Below are 23,260 nucleotides of genomic sequence, written 5' to 3'. Positions count from 1 at the left end.
TCTCGGAAAGAAAAAAAAACACGTTTTTCTCCGTTCCGCAAGAGGCACGGGTTTATTTCTCGTGGAGACACAGATTCGCTTCCGCGAGAGGTACGATCGTGCCTCTTGGAGAGGGAAAAAATGTATCTTTTTCTTGTTCCGCAAGAGGCATGGATTTAGTTCTCGTGATTTCGTCCTATCTTTTCATGAAAAAAGTTTGTCAAATCTATCAACACAGATCTAATTTGAAGATCTCGACGCGAAGAATCCAATGATGAAAACGGTTTCAGATTTGTACGCACGGTTTAAGAGATAAAACATTTTAAATAAACGAATCTACGAAAAAGAGAAAACTCTCAGATTGCCACAAGTGATGCACATAAAGCGCGTCACTTATCGCGGCCTGGCAAGATGGGAGTGATGTTTGCAAGGAGTACTCCTTAACTTGTGATTTCGCTTTTCAAACTACTAAAACACGCAATATACGATACTACCTTATTTCCGATTTATAAGGGTTGTGCGTATCTTTAGGTTGATAAATAGACCGACATAATACAAGTTATATATATCATAAAACAATATCATTAGAAACTTCAAATCGTGTACTTTCTAATGGTATGAGTTTCAGACTATACAACCCATTTTATGTTGATCAAATTATAGATCTAGTGATATGCGTAAGCCTTATAAACCAAAAAGAAGGCAGTACATTGCAACTGGCGAGAAAACACAGACTAATAACAGGGACACATTACACAATGAACAACGGGAAAAAGAAGACCATACTTCAAATTCATGCGGGCTGACTATCGTGAATGTGTGGGCTGCCGCATTCAAATCCAAAGTTTGGTTTTCCCTGGGTTTCTTTTCGACGGTACATGGTTTTTTTTCGACGGTATCACACATCAGAGCTCTCCCATCCTCTTGGCGCATTCCACGCTGCAGTCCAGCGTCTCCTCCACACCATACTTGAACTTGAACCCCAGATCCACGAGCTTGGTCGAATCACCCTTCACCCTCACTCCCTCTCCCGCCACCCTGCAACACCACCGCCACAGAAAAACAAGCACAAATTGATCAACCAAGCTACAGATAATAATATCCGAGAACACACGAAAGACGATCGATTGCATATACATACTTCTTGAGCAGTATCTTGTGCTCCGGGTAGCGGGCGGCAAAGCGGGCGACGTAGTCCTCCATGTTGGGGTACCCGACGGCGCAGAGGAAGCGCCCAGCCATGGACGGCTGGTCCATGCAGAAGAGGTGCGCCTCGCAGGCGTCCTCGATGTGCACCAGCGGCACGGAGCCGCAGAGCGCCTGCATGAACTTGAGGGAGTTGTGGTGCATCTCGTTGCCGGTGAGCGGCGCCACCACCACGGGGATGCTGCTCCACAGGATGGGCTGGATGGTGTCGCCGCCGACGAGCCCGCACGCCAGCGTCACCACCTCGAACGCCCTGCCCCCCTCCGACTCGTTGTGCCTCAGCAGCTCCTCCTCTGACAGCCTCTTGGACGACACGTACGCCTGCGTGCACGCGCGCGAACGCGTCGTTGATATGTCAGGATTGACTATCCGACAGTAGCAAAAATGTAGGTATATATATGGCTTACGTCGAGGTGGACGTTGCTGTAGCCGTAGGAGAGGTGGAGCGGCGACCAGCAGGACTCGTTCATGGCGTCCTTGTACCCGTCGCCGTCCTCCTTGAGCGGCGAGGCGGCCGTGACGGAGGCCGTGTGAATGACGCGCCGCACCGTCTTGGACCGCTCGCACTGCTGCAGGATGATGCGCGTCGCGTCCACGACCGCTTCAGTTATGTTCTTGTACTGCATGCATATTAACGATGAACACTTTCTTGTTAACTTATACTCCTGTACTATATGTATAAAAGATGTGTGACTGTACTGTGCTAGAAAAAGTTATATGTAAAAAAGGTGTTAGTATTCAGTAAAATTGATGTACTAACCGCACAACAGTCCCAAATTGACTAGCCGTTGGTATGTGACATATAAAGTACGATCGGTTCTATGCCAAAAGTTGGCATGTCAATATTTTGCAGATGCCAAACGTTGGCTAGCAGTAATTGACTAGCTACCAACTTTTCTTACTAACCTACAAGAAATTATCAACTTTTGGCAGCTTTTGTTTTTTGCAAAATGTTAGTTTGCCGAATAGTGGCAGTTCCAAACGTTGTCATCAAACCAGTTATGGTCACACCACACAGTGAACCGCTGGTCGGCACGGTCGCAATCTGGGGCAGCTTGAGTGTCTTGTCAAACGCTTGCACGAAGAACAGTCCAACACATGGAGCAGCGGAATTCCAATCACGTCCCAATCAAACTACCCCAGCACTCGACTACGCAGTTTCTAGATCGACTTCTAGTGCCAGCCACAGCCAAGGTCGTTCTGTGCCCGGAGTTTTTCTAATCCGGATATCTTATCCCGTGCAAAGCTACGGTCATCTGTCCGCCAAGAGTCAGCGAGTGGGAGGAATTGTTCTCTCCAAAAAAAGCCCACTCCAAGCGTGGCCGTAGTGCAGAAATGGAGGAGACCACCGAGCGAGTGGGCGGTCGTTAATGTCGGCCGGTGGATGGGGATGTTTTTCTCGCCCCATGCATGGTGACCATGCGGTTGTGGCCACGGCCGGGATCTCCCTGCCGCTGATGTAACCCGTGTTATGGCCGGCGATCTCGTCGCGTCGACGGACGGAATTAAGAACTGGCGATCGAGGTACTACAAGACAACATAGAAAGTCAGCGGGAGGCCACCGCCTACGAGAACCAGGCAGGGGACAGCCCGCGAATTAAGAAGTGCGCACGCCGTCCCTCGCCGGCTATCTGCACTTGAATCAATTTTGTGGTGGAAGTTGGAGTATAGATCGCATCGGTACTACGTAGCTGGAGTAATAGGTACTCCCTCCGTCCCATAATATAAGAGCGTTTTTGACACTACTACTAGTGTCAAAAACGCTCTTATATTATGGAACGGAGGAAGTAGTTTATTCGTAGTATGAGAAAAATACGCACCGATGTACTAGCTCCTACGTAGTGGTTAAGCGTCAGAAAATATTCAGGCACCGGCAGATTGAGCTGTGAGCTCGATCGAGAGGCGGGCCACCAGCCAGATCGAGCTCAAGTTTGTCCGACCGTCTTGCGTTACCTTGGTGCTGCTGGTGTCGTGCAGCAGCGGGGTGGCGACGAGGAAGACGAACTCGCAGCCCTGGATGGCCGGCTCGAAGGTGGCGGCGTCGTAGATATCAGCCTCGAACAGCACCAGCCGCTCCGCCGCGCCCGGCAGCGACTTCAGCAGCCCCGTCTTCTTCTCATCCCCTGCCACGCCACGCATCACCAACGGATCGTATGATCACCGGAGGAGTTGACGAGAGAGTATATATACTGCTCCTACAAGCTAGGTGAACTTACGGAGGGATCTCAAGGTGGCGTGGACGACGCAGCCTCGCTGCAGAAGCTTACGGACGAGCCAGGCCGCGATGTAGCCGGCCGCTCCGGTGACGCACACCCTGCTCATCTTCCTCACAACAAGCTTCTCGGACTCCCGGTCTCCCGTGTTCTCTTCTCCTCCGGTCAAGGGAATCAACTCAACTGACTGTGTCGTCCATGACTCTCTCTGGCAGCCGCTTTAAGTAGGTTCACGCCGGCCCAACACTTCCGTTTTCTCTGCTGGAAACGCGCGTCACGACGCGATGGTTTCGGAGGGCGACTGCCCACCTGCTCTGGCTATAACAGACAAATTGTACGTAGTATATAAGAATGGCGGGTATTTCTGGATGATGTTTACTACGAGGCACACCAGCGGGTTGCCGAGGTCCAAGGCTTTGTAAAGATCGAACAGCAGTTTCTCCGAACTATACATGCATGTGACGAGATCAAGTATGTAAATGCAAGCACATAAAAAAAAGCTGTCAAAAAAAAATGCAAGCACATCAGCAATGGTGTCAGCGTGGAGCAAGGTTGTGTCTTTGCTCGATATAACTCTAATCAAAACTACCAAGAGTGGTGTCTCGAAAGAGGCTTTCGTCCCACTTTATAGATAAAGCAAAAGTCCATATAACCAGCATCCAGATAAGCCATAAAGGCAACGGCTGGGGCAACATCACAATAATGCCCAAAGAGAAACACAAGAGAAAAGAAAAACTAGGCCACCTAGTGGGACAAGCTAAGCTAAGATGATGAATGCCGGCGTGCCGAATCCACGAGCGCAACCAGCATGATACCTAGATGATCGCGATCGTGCTGCCTAGTAAGCGGGTGCCATTACTGCAGAAAAGTAAGAAATTTGAACAAAGAGTCAGACGCCTGCCTTGGGAACACCCTCTCAATCACCTTTTATCTCGTCATCCAAAGAGTCCATGACATGGCCGCAAAGATCAGCTAGAATATGCGGCGGTGTCGTCCTGGCATGGTAGCCTTGGCCTGATGGAAGTCCACGAGATCTAGGGCCTCCCAGTCGGGCCCTAGTGCCTCACGAACGAACTGCCAAAAGGCACGAGCCGCCGTGCACGAGAATATGATATGAGCCAGAGTCTCAGGGACCCTGCTTAAAGGGCATGCAGAGTCCATGACCCGGGCCCTGTCGCTTGAGCACCTCGGTCCCCGAAGGGAGGTGATTTCTAAGAAGCTACCAAACGAAGATCTTTATCTTCAGGGACATGGGGGCCTTCCACAAGTTAGCTAGCCAACAGGATAACGGGGAGGCGGCCTAAAGCCTTGTAGGCGGACTTGACGGAAAACTCACCTGAAGGTGAGAGCCGCCACAATACAGTGTCCGGATAATCCTGTTGGGGAACGTAGCAGAAATTCAAAATTTTCCTATGTGTCACCAAGATCAAGCTAGGAGATGCTAGCAACGAGAGGGGAGGAGTGCATCTACATACCCTTGTAGATCGCGAGCGAAAGCGTTCAAGAGAACGGGGTTGATGGAGTCGTACTCGTCGTGATCCAAATCACCGATGATCCTAGCGCCGAACGGACGGCACCTCCGCGTTCAACACACGTACGGAGCAGCGACGTCTCCTCCTTCTTGATCCAGCAAGGGGGGAGGAGAGGTTGATGGAGATCCAGCAGCACGACGGCGTGGTGGTGGAAGTAGCGGGATTCCGGCAGGGCTTCGCCAAGCGCAAGCGGGGAGGAGGGAGATGTGTCACGGGAGGGAGAGGGAGGCGCCAGGGCTTTGGGGTCGGCTGCCCTCCCTTTCCCCACTGTATATAGGGCCAAGTGAGAGGGGGGGCGCAGCATTGGCCCTTCCTCCAAGGAAGGGTGCGGCCAGGGAGGAGTCCATCCTCCCCAAGGCACCTAGGAGGTGCCTTCCCCCTTTAGGACTCTCCCTTTGCCTTATCTCTTGGCGCATGGGCCTCTTGGGGCTGGTTCCCTTGGCCCATATAGGCCAAGGCGCACACCCCACAGCCCATGTGCCCCCCCCCCGGGGCAGGTGGACCCCCGGACCCCTTTCGGCACTCCCGGTACAATACCGATAATGCACGAAACTTTTTCGGCGACCAAAACAAGACTTCCCATATATAAATCTTTACCTCCGGACCATTCCGGAACTCCTCGTGACGTCCGGGATCTCATCCGGGACTCCGAACAACTTTCAGGTTACCGCATACTAATATCTCTACAACCCTAGCGTTACCGAACCTTAAGTGTGTAGACCCTACGGGTTCGGGAGACACGCAGACATGACCGAGACGACTCTCCGGTCAATAACCAACAGCGGGATCTGGATACCCATGTTGGCTCCCACATGCTCCTCGATGATCTCATCGGATGAACCACGATGTCGAGGATTCAATCAATCCCGTATACAATTCCCTTTGTCTACCGGTATAGTACTTGCCCGAGATTCGATCGTCGGTATCCCGATACCTTGTTCAATCTCGTTACCGGCAAGTCTCTTTACTCGTTCCGTAACACATCATCCCGTGATCAACTCCTTGGTCACATTGTGCACATTATGATGATGTCCTACCGAGTGGGCCCAGAGATACCTCTCCGTTTACACGGAGTGACAAATCCCAGTGTCGATTCGTGCCAACCCAACACACACTTTCGGAGATACCTGTAGTGCACCTTTATGGCCACCCAGTTACGTTGTGACGTTTGATACACCCAAAGCATTCCTACGGTATCCGGGAGTTGCACAATCTCATGGTCTAAGGAAATGATACTTGACATTAGAAAAGCTCTAGCAAAACGAACTACACGATCTTGTGCTATGCTTAGGGTTGGGTCTTGTCCATCACATCATTCTCCTAATGATGTGATGCCGTTATCAATGACATCCAATGTCCATGGTCAGGAAACCATAACCATCTATTGATCAACGAGCTAGTCAACTAGAGGCTTACTAGGGACATGTTGTGGTCTATGTATTCACACATGTATTACGGTTTCCAGTTAATACAATTATAGCATGAACAATAGACAATTATCATGAACAAGGAAATATAATAATAACCATTTTATTATTGCCTCTAGGGCATATTTCCAATAGTCTCCCACTTGCACTAGAGTCAATAATCTAGTTCACATCACCATGTGATTAACACTCAAAGTTCACATCGCCATGTGACTAATACCCAAGAGTTTACTAGAGTCAATAATCTAGTTCACATCACCATGTGATTAACACTCAAAGTTCACATCGCCATGTGACTAATACCCAAGAGTTTACTAGAGTCAATAATCTAGTTCACATCACCATGTGATTAACACTCAATGAGTTCTAGGGTTTGATCATGTTATGCTTACGAGAGAGGTTTTAGTCAACGGGTCTGAACCTTTCAGATCCGTGTGCGCTTTATAAATCTCTATGTCATCCTGTAGATGCAGCTACCACGCGCTACTTGGAGCTATTCCAAATAACTGCTCTACTATACGAATCCGGTTTACTACTCAGAGTCATCCGGATTAGTGTCAAAGTTGCATCAACGTAACCCTTTACGACGAACTCTTTTACCACCTCCATAATCGAGAAAATTCCTTAGTCCACTAGATACTAAGGACAAGTTCGACCGCTGTCATGTGATCCATTCCCGGATCACTATTGTACCCCTTGACTAACTCATGGTAAGGCACACTTCAGGTGCGGTACACAGCATAGCATATTGTAGAGCCTACGTCTAAAGCATAGGGGACGACCTTCGTCCTTTCTCTCTCTTCTGCTGTGGTCAGGTCTTGAGTCTTACTCAATACTCACACCTTGTAACACAGCCAAGAACTCCTTCTTTGCTGATCTATTTTGAACTCCTTCAAAATCTTGTCACGATATGTATTCATTTGAAAGTACTATTAAGCGTTTTTGATCTATCCTTATAGATCTTGATGCTCAATGTTCAAGTAGCTTAATCCAGGTTTTCCATTAAATAACCCTGTATGCTTTCCAGAAATTCTACATCATTTCTGATCAACAATATGTCAACAACATATACTCATCAGAAATTCTATAGTGCTCCCACTCACTTCTTTGGAAACACAAGTTTCTCATGAACTTTGTATAAACCCAAAATCTTTGATCATCTCATCAAAGCGTTCATTCCAACTCCGAGATGCTTACTCCAATCCTTAGAAGGATTGCTGGAGCTTTGCATACTTGTTAGCATCTTTCAGGATTGACAAAACCTTCTGGTTGTATCACATACAACCTTTCCTCAAGAAAATCATCGAGGAAACAATGTATTGAAATCCTATCTGCAAGATCTCATAAATAATGCAGTAACTGCTAATACAATTCCAACAGACTCTTAGTATCGCTACGAGTGAGAAAGTCTCATCGCAGTCAACTCCTTGAACTTGCCAGAAAACATCTTAACGACAAGTCGAGCTTTCTTAATGGTGACATTTACCATTATTGTCTGTCTTCCTTTTAAAATCCATCTGCACCCAACAGCCTTACGACCATCAAGTAGTTCTTATAAAGTCTATACTTTGTTTTATACATGGATCCTCTCTCGGATTTTATGGCCTCGAGCCATTCGTCGGAATCCGGGCCCACCATCGCTTCTCCATAGCTCGTAGGTTCATTGTTGTCTAGCAACATGACTTCCAAGACAGGATTACGTACCACTCTGAAGTAGTACGCATCCTTGTCGACCTACGAGGTTTGGTAGTGACTTGATCCGAAGTTTCATGATCACTATCATAAGCTTCCACTTCAATTGGTGTAGGTGCCACAGGAACAACTTCCTGTGCCCTGCTACACACTAGTTGAAGTGACGGTTCAATAACCTCATCAAGTCTCCACCATCCTCCCACTCAATTCTTTCGAGAGAAACTTTTCCTCGAGAAAGGACATGTTTCTAGAAACAATCACCTTGCTTCCGGATCTGAAATAGGAGGTATACCCAACTATTTTGGGTATTCTATGAAGATGCATTTATCCGCTTTGGGTTCGAGCTTATCAGCCTAAAACTTTTTCACATAAGCGTCGCAACCCCAAACTTTTAAGAAACGACAGCTTAGGCTTCTCTAAACCATAGTTCATACGGTGTCGTCTCTACGGAATTGCGTGGTGCCCTATTTAAAGTGAATGCGGTTGTCTCTAATGCCTAACCCATAAACGATAGTGGTAATTTGATAAGAGACATCATGGTATGCAGCATATCCAATAGGGTGCAGTTATGATGTTCGGACACACCATCACACTATGGTGTTCCAGGCGGTACTAATTGTGAAACACTTTCCACAATGTCTTAATTGTGTGCCAAACTCGTAACTCAGATATTCATCTCTATGATCATATCATAGACATTTTATCCTCTTGTCACGACGATCTTCAACTTCACTCTGAAATCACTTGAACCTTTCAATAATTCAGACTTGTGTTTCATTAAGCAAATATACTCAGCATCTACTCAAATCATCTGTGAAGCAAGAACATAACGATATCCACTGCATGCTTCAGCACTCATTGGACTGCACACATCAAAATGTATTACTTCCAACAAGTTGCTTTCTTGTTCCATCTTACTGAAAACGAGGCCTTTCAGTCATCTTGCCCATGTGGTATGATTTGCATGTCTCAAGTGATTCAAAATCAAGTGAGTCCAAACGATCCATCTGCATGGAGTTTCTTCATGCATATATACCAATAGACATGGTTCGCATGTCTCAATCTTTTCAAAACGAGTGAGTCCAAAGATCCATCTACATGGAGCTTCTTCATGCGTTCTATACCAATATGACTCAAATGGCAGTGCCACAAGTATGTGGTACTATCATTACTATTTTATATCTTTTTGGCACGAACATGTGTATCACTACGATCGAGATTTTTTTAGGTGCAAGACCATTGAAGGTATTATTCAAATAAACAAAGTAACCATTATTCTCCTTAAATGAATAACCGTATTGCGATAAACATAATCCAATCATGTTTATGCTCAACGCAAACGTCAAATAACAATTATTTAGGTTTAACACCAATCTCGATGGTAGAGGGAGCATGCGATGCTTGATCACATCAACCTTGGAAACACTTCCAACACATATCGTCATCTCACCTTTAGCTAGTCTCCATTTATTCCGCAGCTTCTATTCCGTGTTACTAACACTTAGCAACCGAACCGGTATCTAATACCCTGGTGCTACTAGGAGTACTAGTAAAGTACACATTCATATAATGTATATCCAATATACTTTTGTCGACCTTGCCTGCCATCTCATCTACCAAGTATCTAGGGCAGTTCTGCTTCAGTGACTGTTTCCCTCATTACAGAAGCACTTAGTCTCGGGTTTGGGTTCAACCTTGGGATTCTTCACTAGAGCAGCAAATGATTTGCCGTTTCATGAAGTATCCCTTTTTGCCCTTGCCCTTCTTGAAACTAGTGGTTTTACTAACCATCAACAATTGATGCTCCTATTTGCTTTCTACTTTTACGGTGTCAAACATCGCGAATAGCTCAAGGATCATCATATCTATCCCTGATCAGTTATAGTTCATCACGAAGCTCTAATAGCTTGGTGGCAGTGACTATGGAGAACCATCACTATCTCATCTGGAAGATTAACTCCCACTCGATTCAAGCGATTGTGGTACTCAGACAATCTGAGCACATGCTCAATGATTGAGCTTTTCTCCCTTAGTCTGCAGGCTTAAGAAACTTGTCAGAGGTCTCATACCTCTTGACGTGGGCACTAGTCTGAAATCCCAATTTCAGTCTTCGGAACATCTCATATGTTCTGCGACGTTTCAAAAACGTCTTTGGTGCCACAATTCTAAACCGTTAGCATTACGCACTGAACTATCACGTAGTCATCAAAACGTGTATGTCAGATGTTTCGCAACATCTACAGACGACGCTGAGGTTCAGCACACCGAGCGGTGCATTAAGGACATAAGCCTTCTGTGCAGCAATGAGGACAATCCTCAGTTTACGGACCCAGTCCGCATAATTGCTACTATCAACTTTCAACTGAATTTTCTCTAGGAACATATCTTAAACAGTAGAACTAAAGCATAAGCTATGACATAATTTGCAAAGACCTTTTGACTATGTTCATGATAATTAAGTTCATCTGATTATTTAATGAACTCCCACTCAGATAGACATCCCTCTAGTCATCTAAGTGATACATGATCCGAGTCAAACTAGGCCGTGTCCGATCATCACGTGAGACGGACTAGTCATCATCGGTGAACATCTCCATGTTGATCGCATCTACTATAGGACTCATGTTCGACCTTTCGATCTCTTGTGTTCCGAGGCCATGTCTGTACATGCTAGGCTCGTCAAGTCAACCTAAGTGTTTCGCATGTGTTCCGAGGCCATGTCTGTACATGCTAGGCTCGTCAACACCCGTTGTATTCGAACGTTAGAATCTATCACACCTGATCATCACGTGGTGCTTCGAAACAACGAACCTTCGCAACGGTGCACAGTTAGGGGGAACACGTCTCTTGAAATTTTAGTGAGGGATCATCTTATTTATGCTACCGTCGTTCTAAGCAAATAAGATGTAAACATGACAAACATCACATGCAAATCATAAAGTGACGTGATATGGCCAATATCATCTTGCGCCTTTGATCTCCATCTTCGAGGCGCGGCATGATCACCTTCGTCACCGGCATGACACCATGATCTCCATCATCATGATCTCCATCATCGTGTCTTCATGAAGTTGTCTCGCCAACTATTACTTCTACTACTATGGCTAACGGTTAGCAATAAAGTAAAGTAATTACATGGCGTTTTCATTGACACGCAGGTCATACAATAAATTAAGACAACTCCTATGGCTCCTGCCGGTTGTCATACTCATCGACATGCAAGTCGTGATTTCTATTACAAGAACATGATCAATCTCATACATCACATATATCATTCATCACATCCTTTTGGCCATATCACATCACATAGCATACCCTGCAAAAACAAGTTAGACGTCCTCTAATTGTTGTTGCATGTTTTACGTGGCTGCTATGAGTTTCTAGCAAGAACGTTTCTTACCTACGCAGAAGCCACAACGGTGATATGCCAATTGCTATTTACCCTTCATAAGGACCCTTTTCATCGAATCCGATCCAACTAAAGTGGGAGAGACAGACACCCGCTAGCCACCTTATGCATCAAGTGCATGTCAGTCGGTGGAACCTGTGTCACGTAAGAGTACGTGTAATGTCGGTCCGGGCCGCTTCATCCCACAATGCCGCCGAATCAAGATAAGACTAGTAACGGTAAGCAAATTGAACAAATCATCGCCCACAACTACTTTGTGTTCTACTCGTGCATAGAATCTACGCATAGACCTGGCTCATGATGCCACTGTTGGGGAACGTAGCAGAAATTCAAAATTTTCCTACGTGTCACCAAGATCAATCTAGGAGATGCTAGCAACGAGAGGGGAGGAGTGCATCTACATACCCTTGTAGATCGCGAGCGGAAGCGTTCAAGAGAACGGGGTTGATGGAGTCATACTCGTCGTGATCCAAATCACCGATGATCCTAGCGCCAAACGGACGGCACCTCCGCGCGTACGGAGCAGCGACGTATCCTCCTTCTTGATCCAGCAAGGGGGGAGGAGAGGTTGATGGAGATCCAGCAGCACGACGGCGTGGTGGTGGAAGTAGCGGGATCCCGGCAGGGCTTCGCCAAGCGCAAGCGGGGAGGAGGGAGATGTGTCACGGGAGGGAGAGGGAGGCGCCAGGGCTTTGGGGTCGGCTGCCCTCCCTTCCCCCCACTATATATAGGGCCAAGGGAGAGGGGGGAGGCGCAGCCTTGGCCCTTCCTCCAAGGAAGGGTGCGGCCAGGGAGGAGTCCATCCTCCCCAAGGCACCTAGGAGGTGCCTTCCCCCTTTAGGACTCTCCCTTTACCTTATCTCTTGGCGCATGGGCCTCTTGGGGCTGGTTCCCTTGGCCCATATAGGCCAAGGCGAACACCCCACAGCCCATGTGCCCCCCCCCCCGGGGCAGGTGGACCCCTTGGTGGACCCCCGGACCCCTTTCGGCACTCCCGGTACAATACCGATAATGCGCGAAACTTTTCCGGCGACCAAAACAAGACTTCCCATATATAAATCTTTACCTCCGGACCATTCCGAAACTCCTCGTGACGTCCGGGGTCTCATCCGGGACTCCGAACAACTTTCGGGTTACCGCATACTAATATCTCTACAGCCCTAGCATTACCGAACCTTAAGTGTGTAGACCCTACGGGTTCGGGAGACACGCAGACATGACCGAGACGACTCTCCGGTCAATAACCAACAGCGGGATCTGGATACCCATGTTGGCTCCCACATGCTCCTCGATGATCTCATCGGATGAACCACGATGTCGAGGATTCAATCAATCCCGTATACAATTCCCTTTGTCTACCGGTATAGTACTTGCCCGAGATTCGATCGTCGGTATCCCGATACCTTGTTCAATCTCGTTACCGGCAAGTCTCTTTACTCGTTCCGTAACACATCGTCCCGTGATCAACTCCTTGGTCACATTGTGCACATTATGATGATGTCCTACCGAGTGGGCCCAGAGATACCTCTCCGTTTACATGGAGTGACAAATCCCAGTCTCGATTCGTGCCAACCCAATAGACACTTTCGGAGATACCTGTAGTGCACCTTTATGGCCACCCAGTTACGTTGTGACATTTGGTACACCGAAAGCATTCCTACGGTATCCGAGAGTTGCACAATCTCATGGTCTAAGGAAATGATACTTGACATTAGAAAAGCTCTAGCAAAACGAACTACACGATCTTGTGCTATGCTTAGGATTGGGTCTTGTCCATCACATCATTCTCCTAATGATGTGATCCCGTTATCAATGACATCCAATGTCCATGGTCAGGAAACCATAACCATCTATTGATCAACGAGCTAGTCAACTAGAGGCTTACTAGGGACATGTTGTGGTCTGTATTCACACATGTATTACGGTTTCCAGTTAATACAATTATAGCATGAACAATAGACAATTATCATGAACAAGGAAATATAATAATAACCATTTTATTATTGCCTCTAGGGCATATTTCCAACAAATCCGGCAACACTAGAGGCAAAGCTGCCAACAGTCTAGTCCATTCGGCATGCTCTGTCTGCCCAAACATCCGGCGGAACCGGATATCCCACTGTCCCGATCGGGTCACTGAGAAAATTAGGATTGACGGGTCCGTGCAGATAGAGAATAGGCTAGGGAACCCCACCCTGAGTGGCTCGGTACCCATCCATGGGTCTAACCAGAATTGGGTCCCGTCCCCATTGCCTATAGTGAAGGAAATCCCAAGGCGGATATCCTCCTTGATCTTTAGGATGGATCGCAAAAACTGGGAACCTCCTGGCCGGGAGCACGCCAGGAGAGGTTCCCTTAGATATTTTGCTTGAATCAGCAGTAGCCACAACCTTCCCTCGCCGCGCATGATCCGCCATACCCATTGTAGCATAAGTGCAACGTTCATGCGACGAGAAGCCATAATGCCTAGACCACCCAGCAAGAGTGGTGTCATCCATAGCTATATTATTTTTGAGTTGATCCATCCATGGCTATACTAGTTGCTTGTAAAATCATTTAGGCATGGTTCTTTTACAGTTTATAACAGCTTAACTGTCAAATTATGCAACAAGCCCAAAAGAACTCGATATGGGCTAGGCTTAATTTTTTTCCAGCCCACAATGGAAAATAAACCCAAATTATAAGTGCCACACGTGTAGCACTTACAACTTGGTCTGAACACCCTCATCATCACCCATCTTGTGAGAACGGAGCGTGACTCAGTTGGCAAGGCGCGGAAGTTCGCAGCCAGCCCACCAGGGTTCGAGTCTCGACTCGAGCACTTGGTGCTCACGGAGTTTTCTTCTATAAAAAAATGCCAACAGGCCAGTCTAGCTCGGGTTGGTCTTTTAAAAACCACCCATCTTGCCACATCATCGCATGCATGCATACACAACTAAACAGATGATGTCAGCAGAATCTTTTTGTTTTTCAAACTTTAAAATATTTTATCTCTTAAAAAAATCCTGATTAAAAATCCATTTTCATCATTAAATCCGTATCGATGAGATGTTCAAAACTAGATCTCGTATTGATATGTTTTGATGACTTTTTTGGGCCAAAAGTTGCCATGATGTTTACACTAAAGTTGCCATGATATGTTTCATCTATTTTTTCTTCTCAATTTTAAAGCTACCGTTGTATTTCAACTAAATTCACTCATCAGCGAGGGTCCCGGAGAGCTACGACGACGGCCCATAGACCTCGAGCAGATATACGGCTAGAGGGGGGGTGTTGTGTGGCATGGCGGCGGGGGGAAGGGGTTGTGTGTCCGGGGAGCGGTTGTCTGCGATGTGGTGCTGCACCGGCGGAGACTCTTTTTTTGTGTCAATGGCAAATCTACTATACATACCACGGCTAAAAAAATTGTATCTACCCATGGAAAATTCTTTCCTTTTTGTGGCCACGACAAATCTAATATATTTTTCATGGCAATTTAAGATGTGTTCTTTGGCATGGAAAATAAACATGTGTTGCCCCGCAGAGATTTGGGGTTTTATTTATGAACCATGGAAAATTTACTTCATGGGTCATGGAAATTCTTTAGTATTCACCATGTCAAATTTTATTAATTGACCATAGCAATTTTTAGTAATTAACCGCGGCAAATTTACTTCATGGATCATGACAATTTTTAGTAATTCATCATGACAAATTTAGTTTATAGATCATGACAATTTTAGTATTTTGACCATGGTAATTTTTTTTGAATGAAGCATGGCAAATTTAGTGCAGGGATCATGGCAAATTTAAGAAATTCACCATGGTAATATTAGTTTATGGTTCGGGTCAAATTTGAGTCATTGACCATGCATTTATAAAGTAATTGACGATGAATTTTTTTTTAATTATGAACCATGTAAAAATTATTTCAGGATCATGGCAAATTTTATTAATTCACCATGGCAAGTTTTAGTTTCTTAATTCCCTTTTTATAACATGACAAAATTTACTTTAGGCGTAGAAGAAAAAGTAGTTGAAACATATCATGGCAACTTGATTGTAAACACCATGGCAATTTATATGCAATAGACATGACAACTTTTAACCAAAAGAAACCGTCGAAACATATTGATGTGAAATCTAGTTTTGAAGATCTTGTAGTGATGGATTTAATGGTGAAAATGAGTTTTCAATCGGATTTTTCATTTAAGAGATAAAATATTTTAAAAACTGAAAACCCAAAAGATTCCCCCTGACACCATCAGTTTCGTGATTTGTGCATGTACGCGGTGACGTGGCGTGATGTATGGTGATGGGGGCGTCCGGTCCAAGCCCCTTAGCACCACACAGGTGGTACTTATCGGGGTCCAAAATAAATTGGGGTTAGCCCTGATTGGTGTAACTTGGGAGGAGGGTGCACATATTTGACCGTTTGGCTTGGTGCATCGGCCTCCTTCTGATGGTAATCCGTCTGCATGGGCAGATGCGGTGGAGCGACCTATGGAGTTGGCGATGGTGGCTACTCAGTGGTGCTGAGCTGACTTGGCCATCTGGCTTTGTGTGGAAGGGAACCCCATGCCTTCCGTCCTTGCGACAGATCATATCCAGTTGGTATCAGGGCCGGCTCTATATTTCGAAAGCCTCTAGGGCAAACTCGACGACATGGCCCTCTAAGTCCTAAGACTGTATATATCTATGTGTGTGTGCGCGCGTGATACATCAACATATACATGTAACTTCATTTGCATAATATAAGAGTAAACTGTCAACCATACATCTTTAGTTTGATATTATGACAGAAAGACTAAAAAGATAGCACAATGAAACTGATATGATTATCTCAAATAAGAACCAAATTCAACTGACTCCATCGACAATAATAATACTTTAGTGTTTCGCAAAAAAGTTTCTCCCGACGTTTCTTGATGTAAAGTCATTAAAAAAATCAGATGGTTTTTCTTTTGAGCACCCGATTCTTAGGCAACATTGTAAGGCGGGTTGAATTAGAAATTTATACATCAGATACCTAATAAAGTACATTGAAACTAAGGAATGGACCATGGATGAATACGTATTTGTGATTTTTTGAAAGGTTGGACGAACTCGCTGAGCAAGAATGTTGTATGGGACCATGGTCCATCCGAACCTACGCTCCACACCATTGATCTTTGGTCACCATTTTTCGAGATATGTGCATGGCGGGAATAGTTTACACGCGATAGCAAACAGATATGCATGGCGTCAATAGTTTAGTGAAGGTTAGAAGCCCTACAATGCTAAAATAAGCCTACTTGATGCTTACATCGTAGGTAGTAAAAAAGTATTGTTGCATGTATAGAAACACTGTTCATCATTGTTTATTGCGTCATTATGTGCATCAGCTCTCTCTCCAAGACATGCATTGAGTAGGCTCAAGGAATCGTGCACAAGTGATTCACAGCAAGGGCATCTCATTTTTTTTATTTTATTTGCGGGAAGGGGCATCTCATTTTGATCTGGACATTGTTTAAACACATCTGCTTGTCACAGGGAATGTATCTGGTGCACCAAGGTAATTGGTGCTACGATGCACCGGACCGTTGCGCATTCAAAAATATTCAAAAAAAATCCGGAAAAAAAAATTAGTGTATCGATACAACATCAATGTATGTTGTCATAAAAATTCAAATTAAAATCCAAAACAATGCTCAAGATAAAAAAAAGAGAAATTTGACGTCAATGTGCTAATGGGCCAAAACTGAAGCCCAACTCGTGTTATGTACTATTCAGTCAAATTTGTTATTTTTGTATCTCGAGTAATGTTTCGAATATTGATTTGAATTTTTGTGACAACGTAAATTCATGTTGTGTCAATGCACTAAAAAAAATTCTAAGTTTTTTTGAACAATTTTGAATGTGCAACGGGCGACCGGTGCACCGGTAGCACAAATTGCCCTTGTGCACCAGATACATCCCCGCTTGTCACAAGCTTTGAGGATAATTGTTTGTAGTCGCTGGTATATCTACAACTCCTCTCTCTTAGATATTGTGCTACATGATATGTCACGTTTAACCTTTTTCTCTTTTTTTGCCTTTTCCTATATCCTATATAGGTCGATGTCCTACTGATCATGGGTCCAAAACAAAACAAAACAAAAAACTGTTAGAATATTGTTTACGACATGACATCAGTACAGATTATCACAAACATCAATGAATATGCTGTATAATTTGTATAGAAGTTTTAAAATCTGCGAAACGAGTTTGAGAAGGTTTCTTTTGGCCTGATATTTTTTCAATAGTCACAATAAATTCTTCTTTTTCTTATATATACAGATTATGCTCATAGAGACGTGTGCAAAAGTGCTATAGTACCTAGAAACACATGCCAGCCCAGGAAAAAAACTACTTCCCACCCAGGCCTAGGGGGTCCATATAAGCAGCAGGGTTAACCGGGGCCTTTGACGAGTTAGGGCTTAACATGAAATTTTGAATTCAAAACAGGACACGGATCCACACATGGGGGTGGTACATCCTACGGTCACTTTGGCGGTCTCGCGGACGCCTGATAGCACAACAGGGGGCAAATGCTCTCGCCTTGATCTATATGGGTCCTTTTCTCTCTTATTTTCCTTGTTGACGTGTACAACCTAATAATATAGAGGCCAGCTGTGTGATTGTTATCTTTCTAAAACACAAGAACTACTCAGCTGGCCTCATAAGTTTATTAGTAATTTACTCCCTTTGTAAACCTTTATAATAAATTTTAGGTCACTACTTCAGTGATTAAATCGTCTTATGAAACTGTATAGAGGTAGTACTTTACATGCAGTTATACATCATTGACTTGCTAATTGTATACTTGATTACAGTGGCTTGTTTAAAATTCATATTGTTCAGCGTATGTGGATAGATCGATGCATATGCAGCAGGATAGCGAGGCCTTCCATTAATGACCGTCCGAATCTCGAAATAGACTTTCGCCCCGCTATATAGATATAGCAATGATCCGATATATCTGATAATCCACTGCTAGGACAGACAGCACAAGCACATCCAAAAGAAATAAAAAAGAAAGGAAAAGAAACTAATGACAATAGAGTCGGATCGACGAAATCAATGATGATCCGCAGTCGCTACGCCCTCCGGAGATTTCCACCGCATTCCTAGCACTTCGGACCACCGCATACTAAGCAACACCTTCAGGAAGGAACGCGACGATGACGATGCTGTTGCCCGGACTAGTCCCAGGGTTTCCCCAGTACGCGGAGGGCATAGGTGAGGGGGATACCCGACGCTCTTCAGGAAGGAATGATGGCGCCCACGGGTGTTGCCGTGTCGTGCCGACCAAGCCGACAGAGGTTTCTCCCGTCCGTCACACACCCACCACCCCGACCTATCCATCCCGCTCCACCACCCTTGTCGCCCACCAACATGCGCCACCACGGTCTTGGAGTCACCACCGCCGTGTCACCATGGCGATCGAAGCGAGACCGACGAGTCCGAGAGGGAGCAGCTGGAAACAAGGAAATGCAGCTTCAGCAGCCACGCGGGAGGGGACAACCTCCACCGCCATCGGCGATCACCGACCGGACGCAACAAGGGGAGCACACCACGCACATGGGCCCGACCGAGCTCGAAATGGCTCGTGAAGCTCCCGTCGCCATGTCGTAGTGGACGCGCCACCGTCTCCGCAAACCCCCGCATGAGCCTCACCTCCGTCCACCGGAGCCGTTACTGACGAAGCTGAGTCAGGCCCGCCACGACCCAAATGGGGCCCCAAAGGGCCTAGATCTGGGCCGGGGGAGGGGGGCATCGCCGCCAGCCACCGCGGCAGCCCGCAGCCAAGTGGCCGCGCCACCGCCTCCTCACACTTGGAGCCGCGCCGCTCGAAGCAGCGTGCTGCCGCCGGAGCCGCCGCCGCCCGAGGTGCACTGCCACGCGCCCCCGACGGGGAAGGACCCTGCAGTCGCCAGGAACCGAAGCCGGGCCCCAGCTGCCGCCCGTGCCGTCGGGGCCCAGATCCGCCGCCAGGACGAGCCGATCCATGCCCCTGCGAGCCCCACCCCCCGCAGCCACTGCAGCACCACCGCGCGCCCGCCTCCGCCATAGCCGCGCGGCTCGCCGCCACCGCACCCCCAAGACGTCACCGCAGCCCGCGCTGAAGACCGCATCGGGGGGTCAGAAGATTAGTGAAAAATTCATATATACTCCCTCCGTTCCCAAGTATAAGTCCTTTTAGAGATTCCAACAAGGGACTATATACAGAGCAAAATGAGTGAATCTACACTCTAAAATGTGTCTATATGCATCAGTATTGTAGTTCATTTGAAACCTTAAAAAACTAATATATTTAGGAACAGGGGGAGTACATAGTTCCGACATGCCGTTGATCCAGCTACTCAGCATGGTGAAAAGTCTACTCCAAATCACGATCATTCTACATATGCCGTTAGCAGAAAACAGAAAGGCAATAATACATCCTGTCAACATCCGCGAGATCTCATACGCCAAACCAGTTCACATACCAGTCTCGGTATCTATCTATCTGTCTAGCGATTTTGTGACGAAACCGTTCACGAGGCTCGTTCCGATTGCATGCGTTTGATTTCGGTTGGACCTATCGGATCCACAGCGGACAATCGTCGTGTCATGAAAGTGAATAAATGAGGATATATCGGTGCGTCTCGATCTGGTGCTCATCACGGGGTTAATCTGAATGCCCGGCGGCTAATTAAAGTATCAGTAAGATCAGTAGATTGGGTACCAGTACGTACGAGTGTCAGCTGTGTCCCAGTTTGAACCACATGCGTGGTCGTGGCCGGTGGAGATCTTGCTTGTGGTTGGTTAATCACTTTGACTAATCTTATCATATGTGCACAGCATAGCGAGTCTCAAGTTGGTTAATTTTGTGCCGGTCACAGAACTTTATTTGCTCTTGCTAGGAAAGCTAGTGTGAGTCGCTGGCCAAACTGAGGAAAAATCAAATGAAAAAATGAGTGTGTTTGTCTCCAATGAGGCGGCAACGAGGTCTGTTTACGGCCCGTCATCGGTGGATGCAGGTGGAGAAAGACTTCGGCACCTCCAATAATTTGAGGTATTTTTTATTTTCTGTAAAGGTGTTTTTGTAAGGTTTTATGCTACTTTTTTTGAACTTATGGCACGCTTTATTTAAACTTAGATAATAGATACATCTTGAACAAGTTCATCCAGGAGGAAATCAGAAGGTTCATCATCAAGAAAATACATAATTTAAATCAAACGACTTCCTAGCAAGGTTGTGTGCCACCATGTTTGCCCCCTTTCGGGCAATGAGCAAAAGTTTTTTTGATAAAGAGTATATATAAATATCGCAAAGGTACCAATTACATCCAGCCTCTGCAACAACGCAATGCCCTAATGACATGACAGATGCACATAGCCAAGAAAAGAAGAGAAAAACTAAAAAAGAAAGTCCCGCTACAGTGTTCCAGGCCTTGCAACAGCAGCACAACCACCACCAAGACAACATCTGATGTCCAGGTTCTCCAAAAGCGATGCCTCCAAGGAGGAAACAGTGCACCAATTGGGTTTTCATCCCGGAGATATTCTCACTCTCAAAACAATGCCTTCAACAAGACCATCGCGAGGCACAACCAATCAAGATCAGACCTTGGATTTTCACCCTGAAAGACAAGACTTTGAAGTTCACCTGCGCTGTCGCCCCCACTTACATACCGCTACTACGAATCCCGAAACTTCAAGCAAGTTCCTCAACGCCGCAGGCTCCAATCAACATTACTAGTCCTCCAACCTCGGCTTCCATGACATTCTCCGCCTCTGACTTCACCATGGAGCTAAACATATCTCCTGAGGCAACAAATAGCAGAGCCTCGCGCCGCTCACTCCTTAATGGAGAACCAACGGGCACGACCAAATCCCACTCGATCCAGCAATCTCCAGGCATAACATGCCCATGAGAGTTCGCCGGCAGAACCAGCCAATTGAAAGCATTCAGCCAGAATAGGTAAGGAGAGTCTTAAGATTTCGGTTTCCCCGTTACACGCCTTGATGATGTTGATGCAGACAGATCCAAAAATAATTGGTGAACAGCCAAGTTGATCCACTAGCGGCATCCCATTCTTCAACGCCAAACGCTCCGCGGTCGAGGCGTCTAACATATGATCAAGCAAGGAGGATGAGCATGCGAATGGCTCACCTCGGTGATTACGAAGGACTGCCATCGTAGGCGCCGATCCGCTCTCCATCAAACAAGCGTCAGCATTCATTTTGTACACTTTGAAATATAGTTTGGACCACATGTCATCTTTAGGGCATCTCCAACACGGACACTATCTTATTTTATAGTTATAAATATAGCCACTAATGTAGAGTTTGCTCTGGCTTGCGTTTATGGTGATCCGCATCACCGTCAGACTAGGAATATTTGGGATCAGATTTACACTTTTGTGTTTGATAATTTGGGCAAGCTTGTTATTTTCTTAGGTGATTTAGAAAACATTATGTGCAATTCGGACTCAGCCTCTGGTAATGTTAATAAGCTTCGCATACATTATTTTAATGCTTGTGTGAAGGAATGTGGTTTCTTTGATTTGGGTTTTAGTGGTCCTGCTTATACGTGGATGAACAAGCGTTTCTCTTATAAACCAGTGTTTGAACGCCTTGATAGATGCCTTGTTAATGCCGAATGGTGTGTTGCTTTTCCTAATACTAATGTCTTCAATTTGCCAATTATGTTGAGTGATCATGCTCCCATTCTTGTTTCCATTGAATCTCAGTTTCGTAGACCTAAGCTTAATTTTAAGTTTGAGAATTGGTGGACTATGGAGAGTGATTTTCATTGCACAGCCAAATCGGCCTCGCTCTCTTCGGCGACTAAACCTTTCCATGCTAGAACTTCTAATCTTGCGGGTACATTGAAGCGGTGGTGCAAAAAGAAAAGGCCAATCTCACAACAATTGGACAAAATCCAAGAGCAGATTAATGAAATCCAGATGCAATCTGTTCATATGCAAGATCACTCTCTCGAATTAAGCCTAATTTCTCAATATGAAGAATGCATGACTAAGTTGACAGAATTTTATAGACAACGTGCGAAAAAACATTGGGCCACAAAAGGAGATAGAAATACGTCTTTCTTTCATAATGCTGTTCAAAAACGTAGAAGACGTAACAGAACTGTTTCCATCAGAGATATTCATGCTAAAACTCTTCATGATCCGGATGATATAGCTAATGAATTTGTGACTTATTTCCATAATATTTTCGACTCCTCTTGTGATAACAATGACAGGCCATTCTTGGGCACTACTCATCCGCAAGATCAGCAAGTTTTCACGAACTCCATCCCGGACAAGGAAGAAATATGGTAAACACTAAAAGCAATGAGAAAGAATGCTTCTCCGGGTCCAGATGGCTTCAACGTAGCCTTCTATATTTCAGCATGGGAATGGATAGGCGATGATGTTGCCAATCTGGTAAAAGAGTTTTATCTCACAGGTATACTTCCATCTCATATCAATGACACTCATATAGCTCTTATTCCAAAAAAGGTGGTGTGTAACTATCCTTCTGATTTTCGCCCCATCAGTTTATGTAATGTTATTTATAAACTCATTGCAAAAACCTTAGCGAATCGTTTAAAAGAGCATTTGCCTGACTATATTCATCCCTCTCAATAGGCTTTCATCAAGGGTAGGCGTATTAGTAACAATATTGTTGTGGCTCAAGAAATTGCTCACTCATTCTCTCTTTCGACTTGGAAAAGCCATGACTTTATGATCAAAATTGGTGTGGCTAAAGCTTTTGATAGAATTGAGTGGCATTTTATTGCTTCTGCTC

At 45.7% G+C, this 23,260-nt stretch overlaps 1 protein-coding gene across 1 annotated transcript; it reads right to left on the bottom strand.

The window, feature by feature from the left end:
- Positions 1 to 696: 696 nt before the first annotated feature.
- Positions 697 to 3,676, bottom strand: LOC109746497 (NADPH HC-toxin reductase 1). Its single transcript, XM_020305622.4, has 5 exons — positions 3,402 to 3,676; positions 3,139 to 3,308; positions 1,593 to 1,805; positions 1,121 to 1,506; positions 697 to 1,017 (listed from the first exon to the last, which is right to left on the bottom strand). Exons 1-5 carry the CDS (start codon positions 3,505 to 3,507, stop codon positions 885 to 887), a joined length of 1,008 nt encoding a protein of 335 aa, XP_020161211.1. The 5' UTR covers positions 3,508 to 3,676; the 3' UTR covers positions 697 to 884.
- Positions 3,677 to 23,260: the final 19,584 nt, after the last annotated feature.

This window comes from Aegilops tauschii, chromosome 2 (assembly GCF_002575655.3).
Source record: "Aegilops tauschii subsp. strangulata cultivar AL8/78 chromosome 2, Aet v6.0, whole genome shotgun sequence".
In the NCBI taxonomy this organism is placed as follows: domain Eukaryota; kingdom Viridiplantae; phylum Streptophyta; class Magnoliopsida; order Poales; family Poaceae; genus Aegilops; species Aegilops tauschii.
The sequence above is the reverse complement of the archived record's forward strand: the minus strand, read 5'-3'. Positions and strand labels throughout refer to the sequence as shown.

What these genes read in the sequence shown, in the direction of transcription:
- LOC109746497 (XM_020305622.4), bottom strand. Translation starts at nt 3,507, where the DNA reads ATGAGCAGGGTGTGCGTCACCGGAGCGGCCGGCTACATCGCGGCCTGG. An exon ending in CGCCACCTTGAGATCCCTCC is followed by an intron (nt 3,309 to 3,401) that starts GTAAGTTCACCT and finishes GTGGCGTGGCAG; the next exon opens with GGGATGAGAAGAAGACGGGG. An exon ending in ACAGCAACGTCCACCTCGAC is followed by an intron (nt 1,507 to 1,592) that starts GTAAGCCATATA and finishes GCGTGCACGCAG; the next exon opens with GCGTACGTGTCGTCCAAGAG.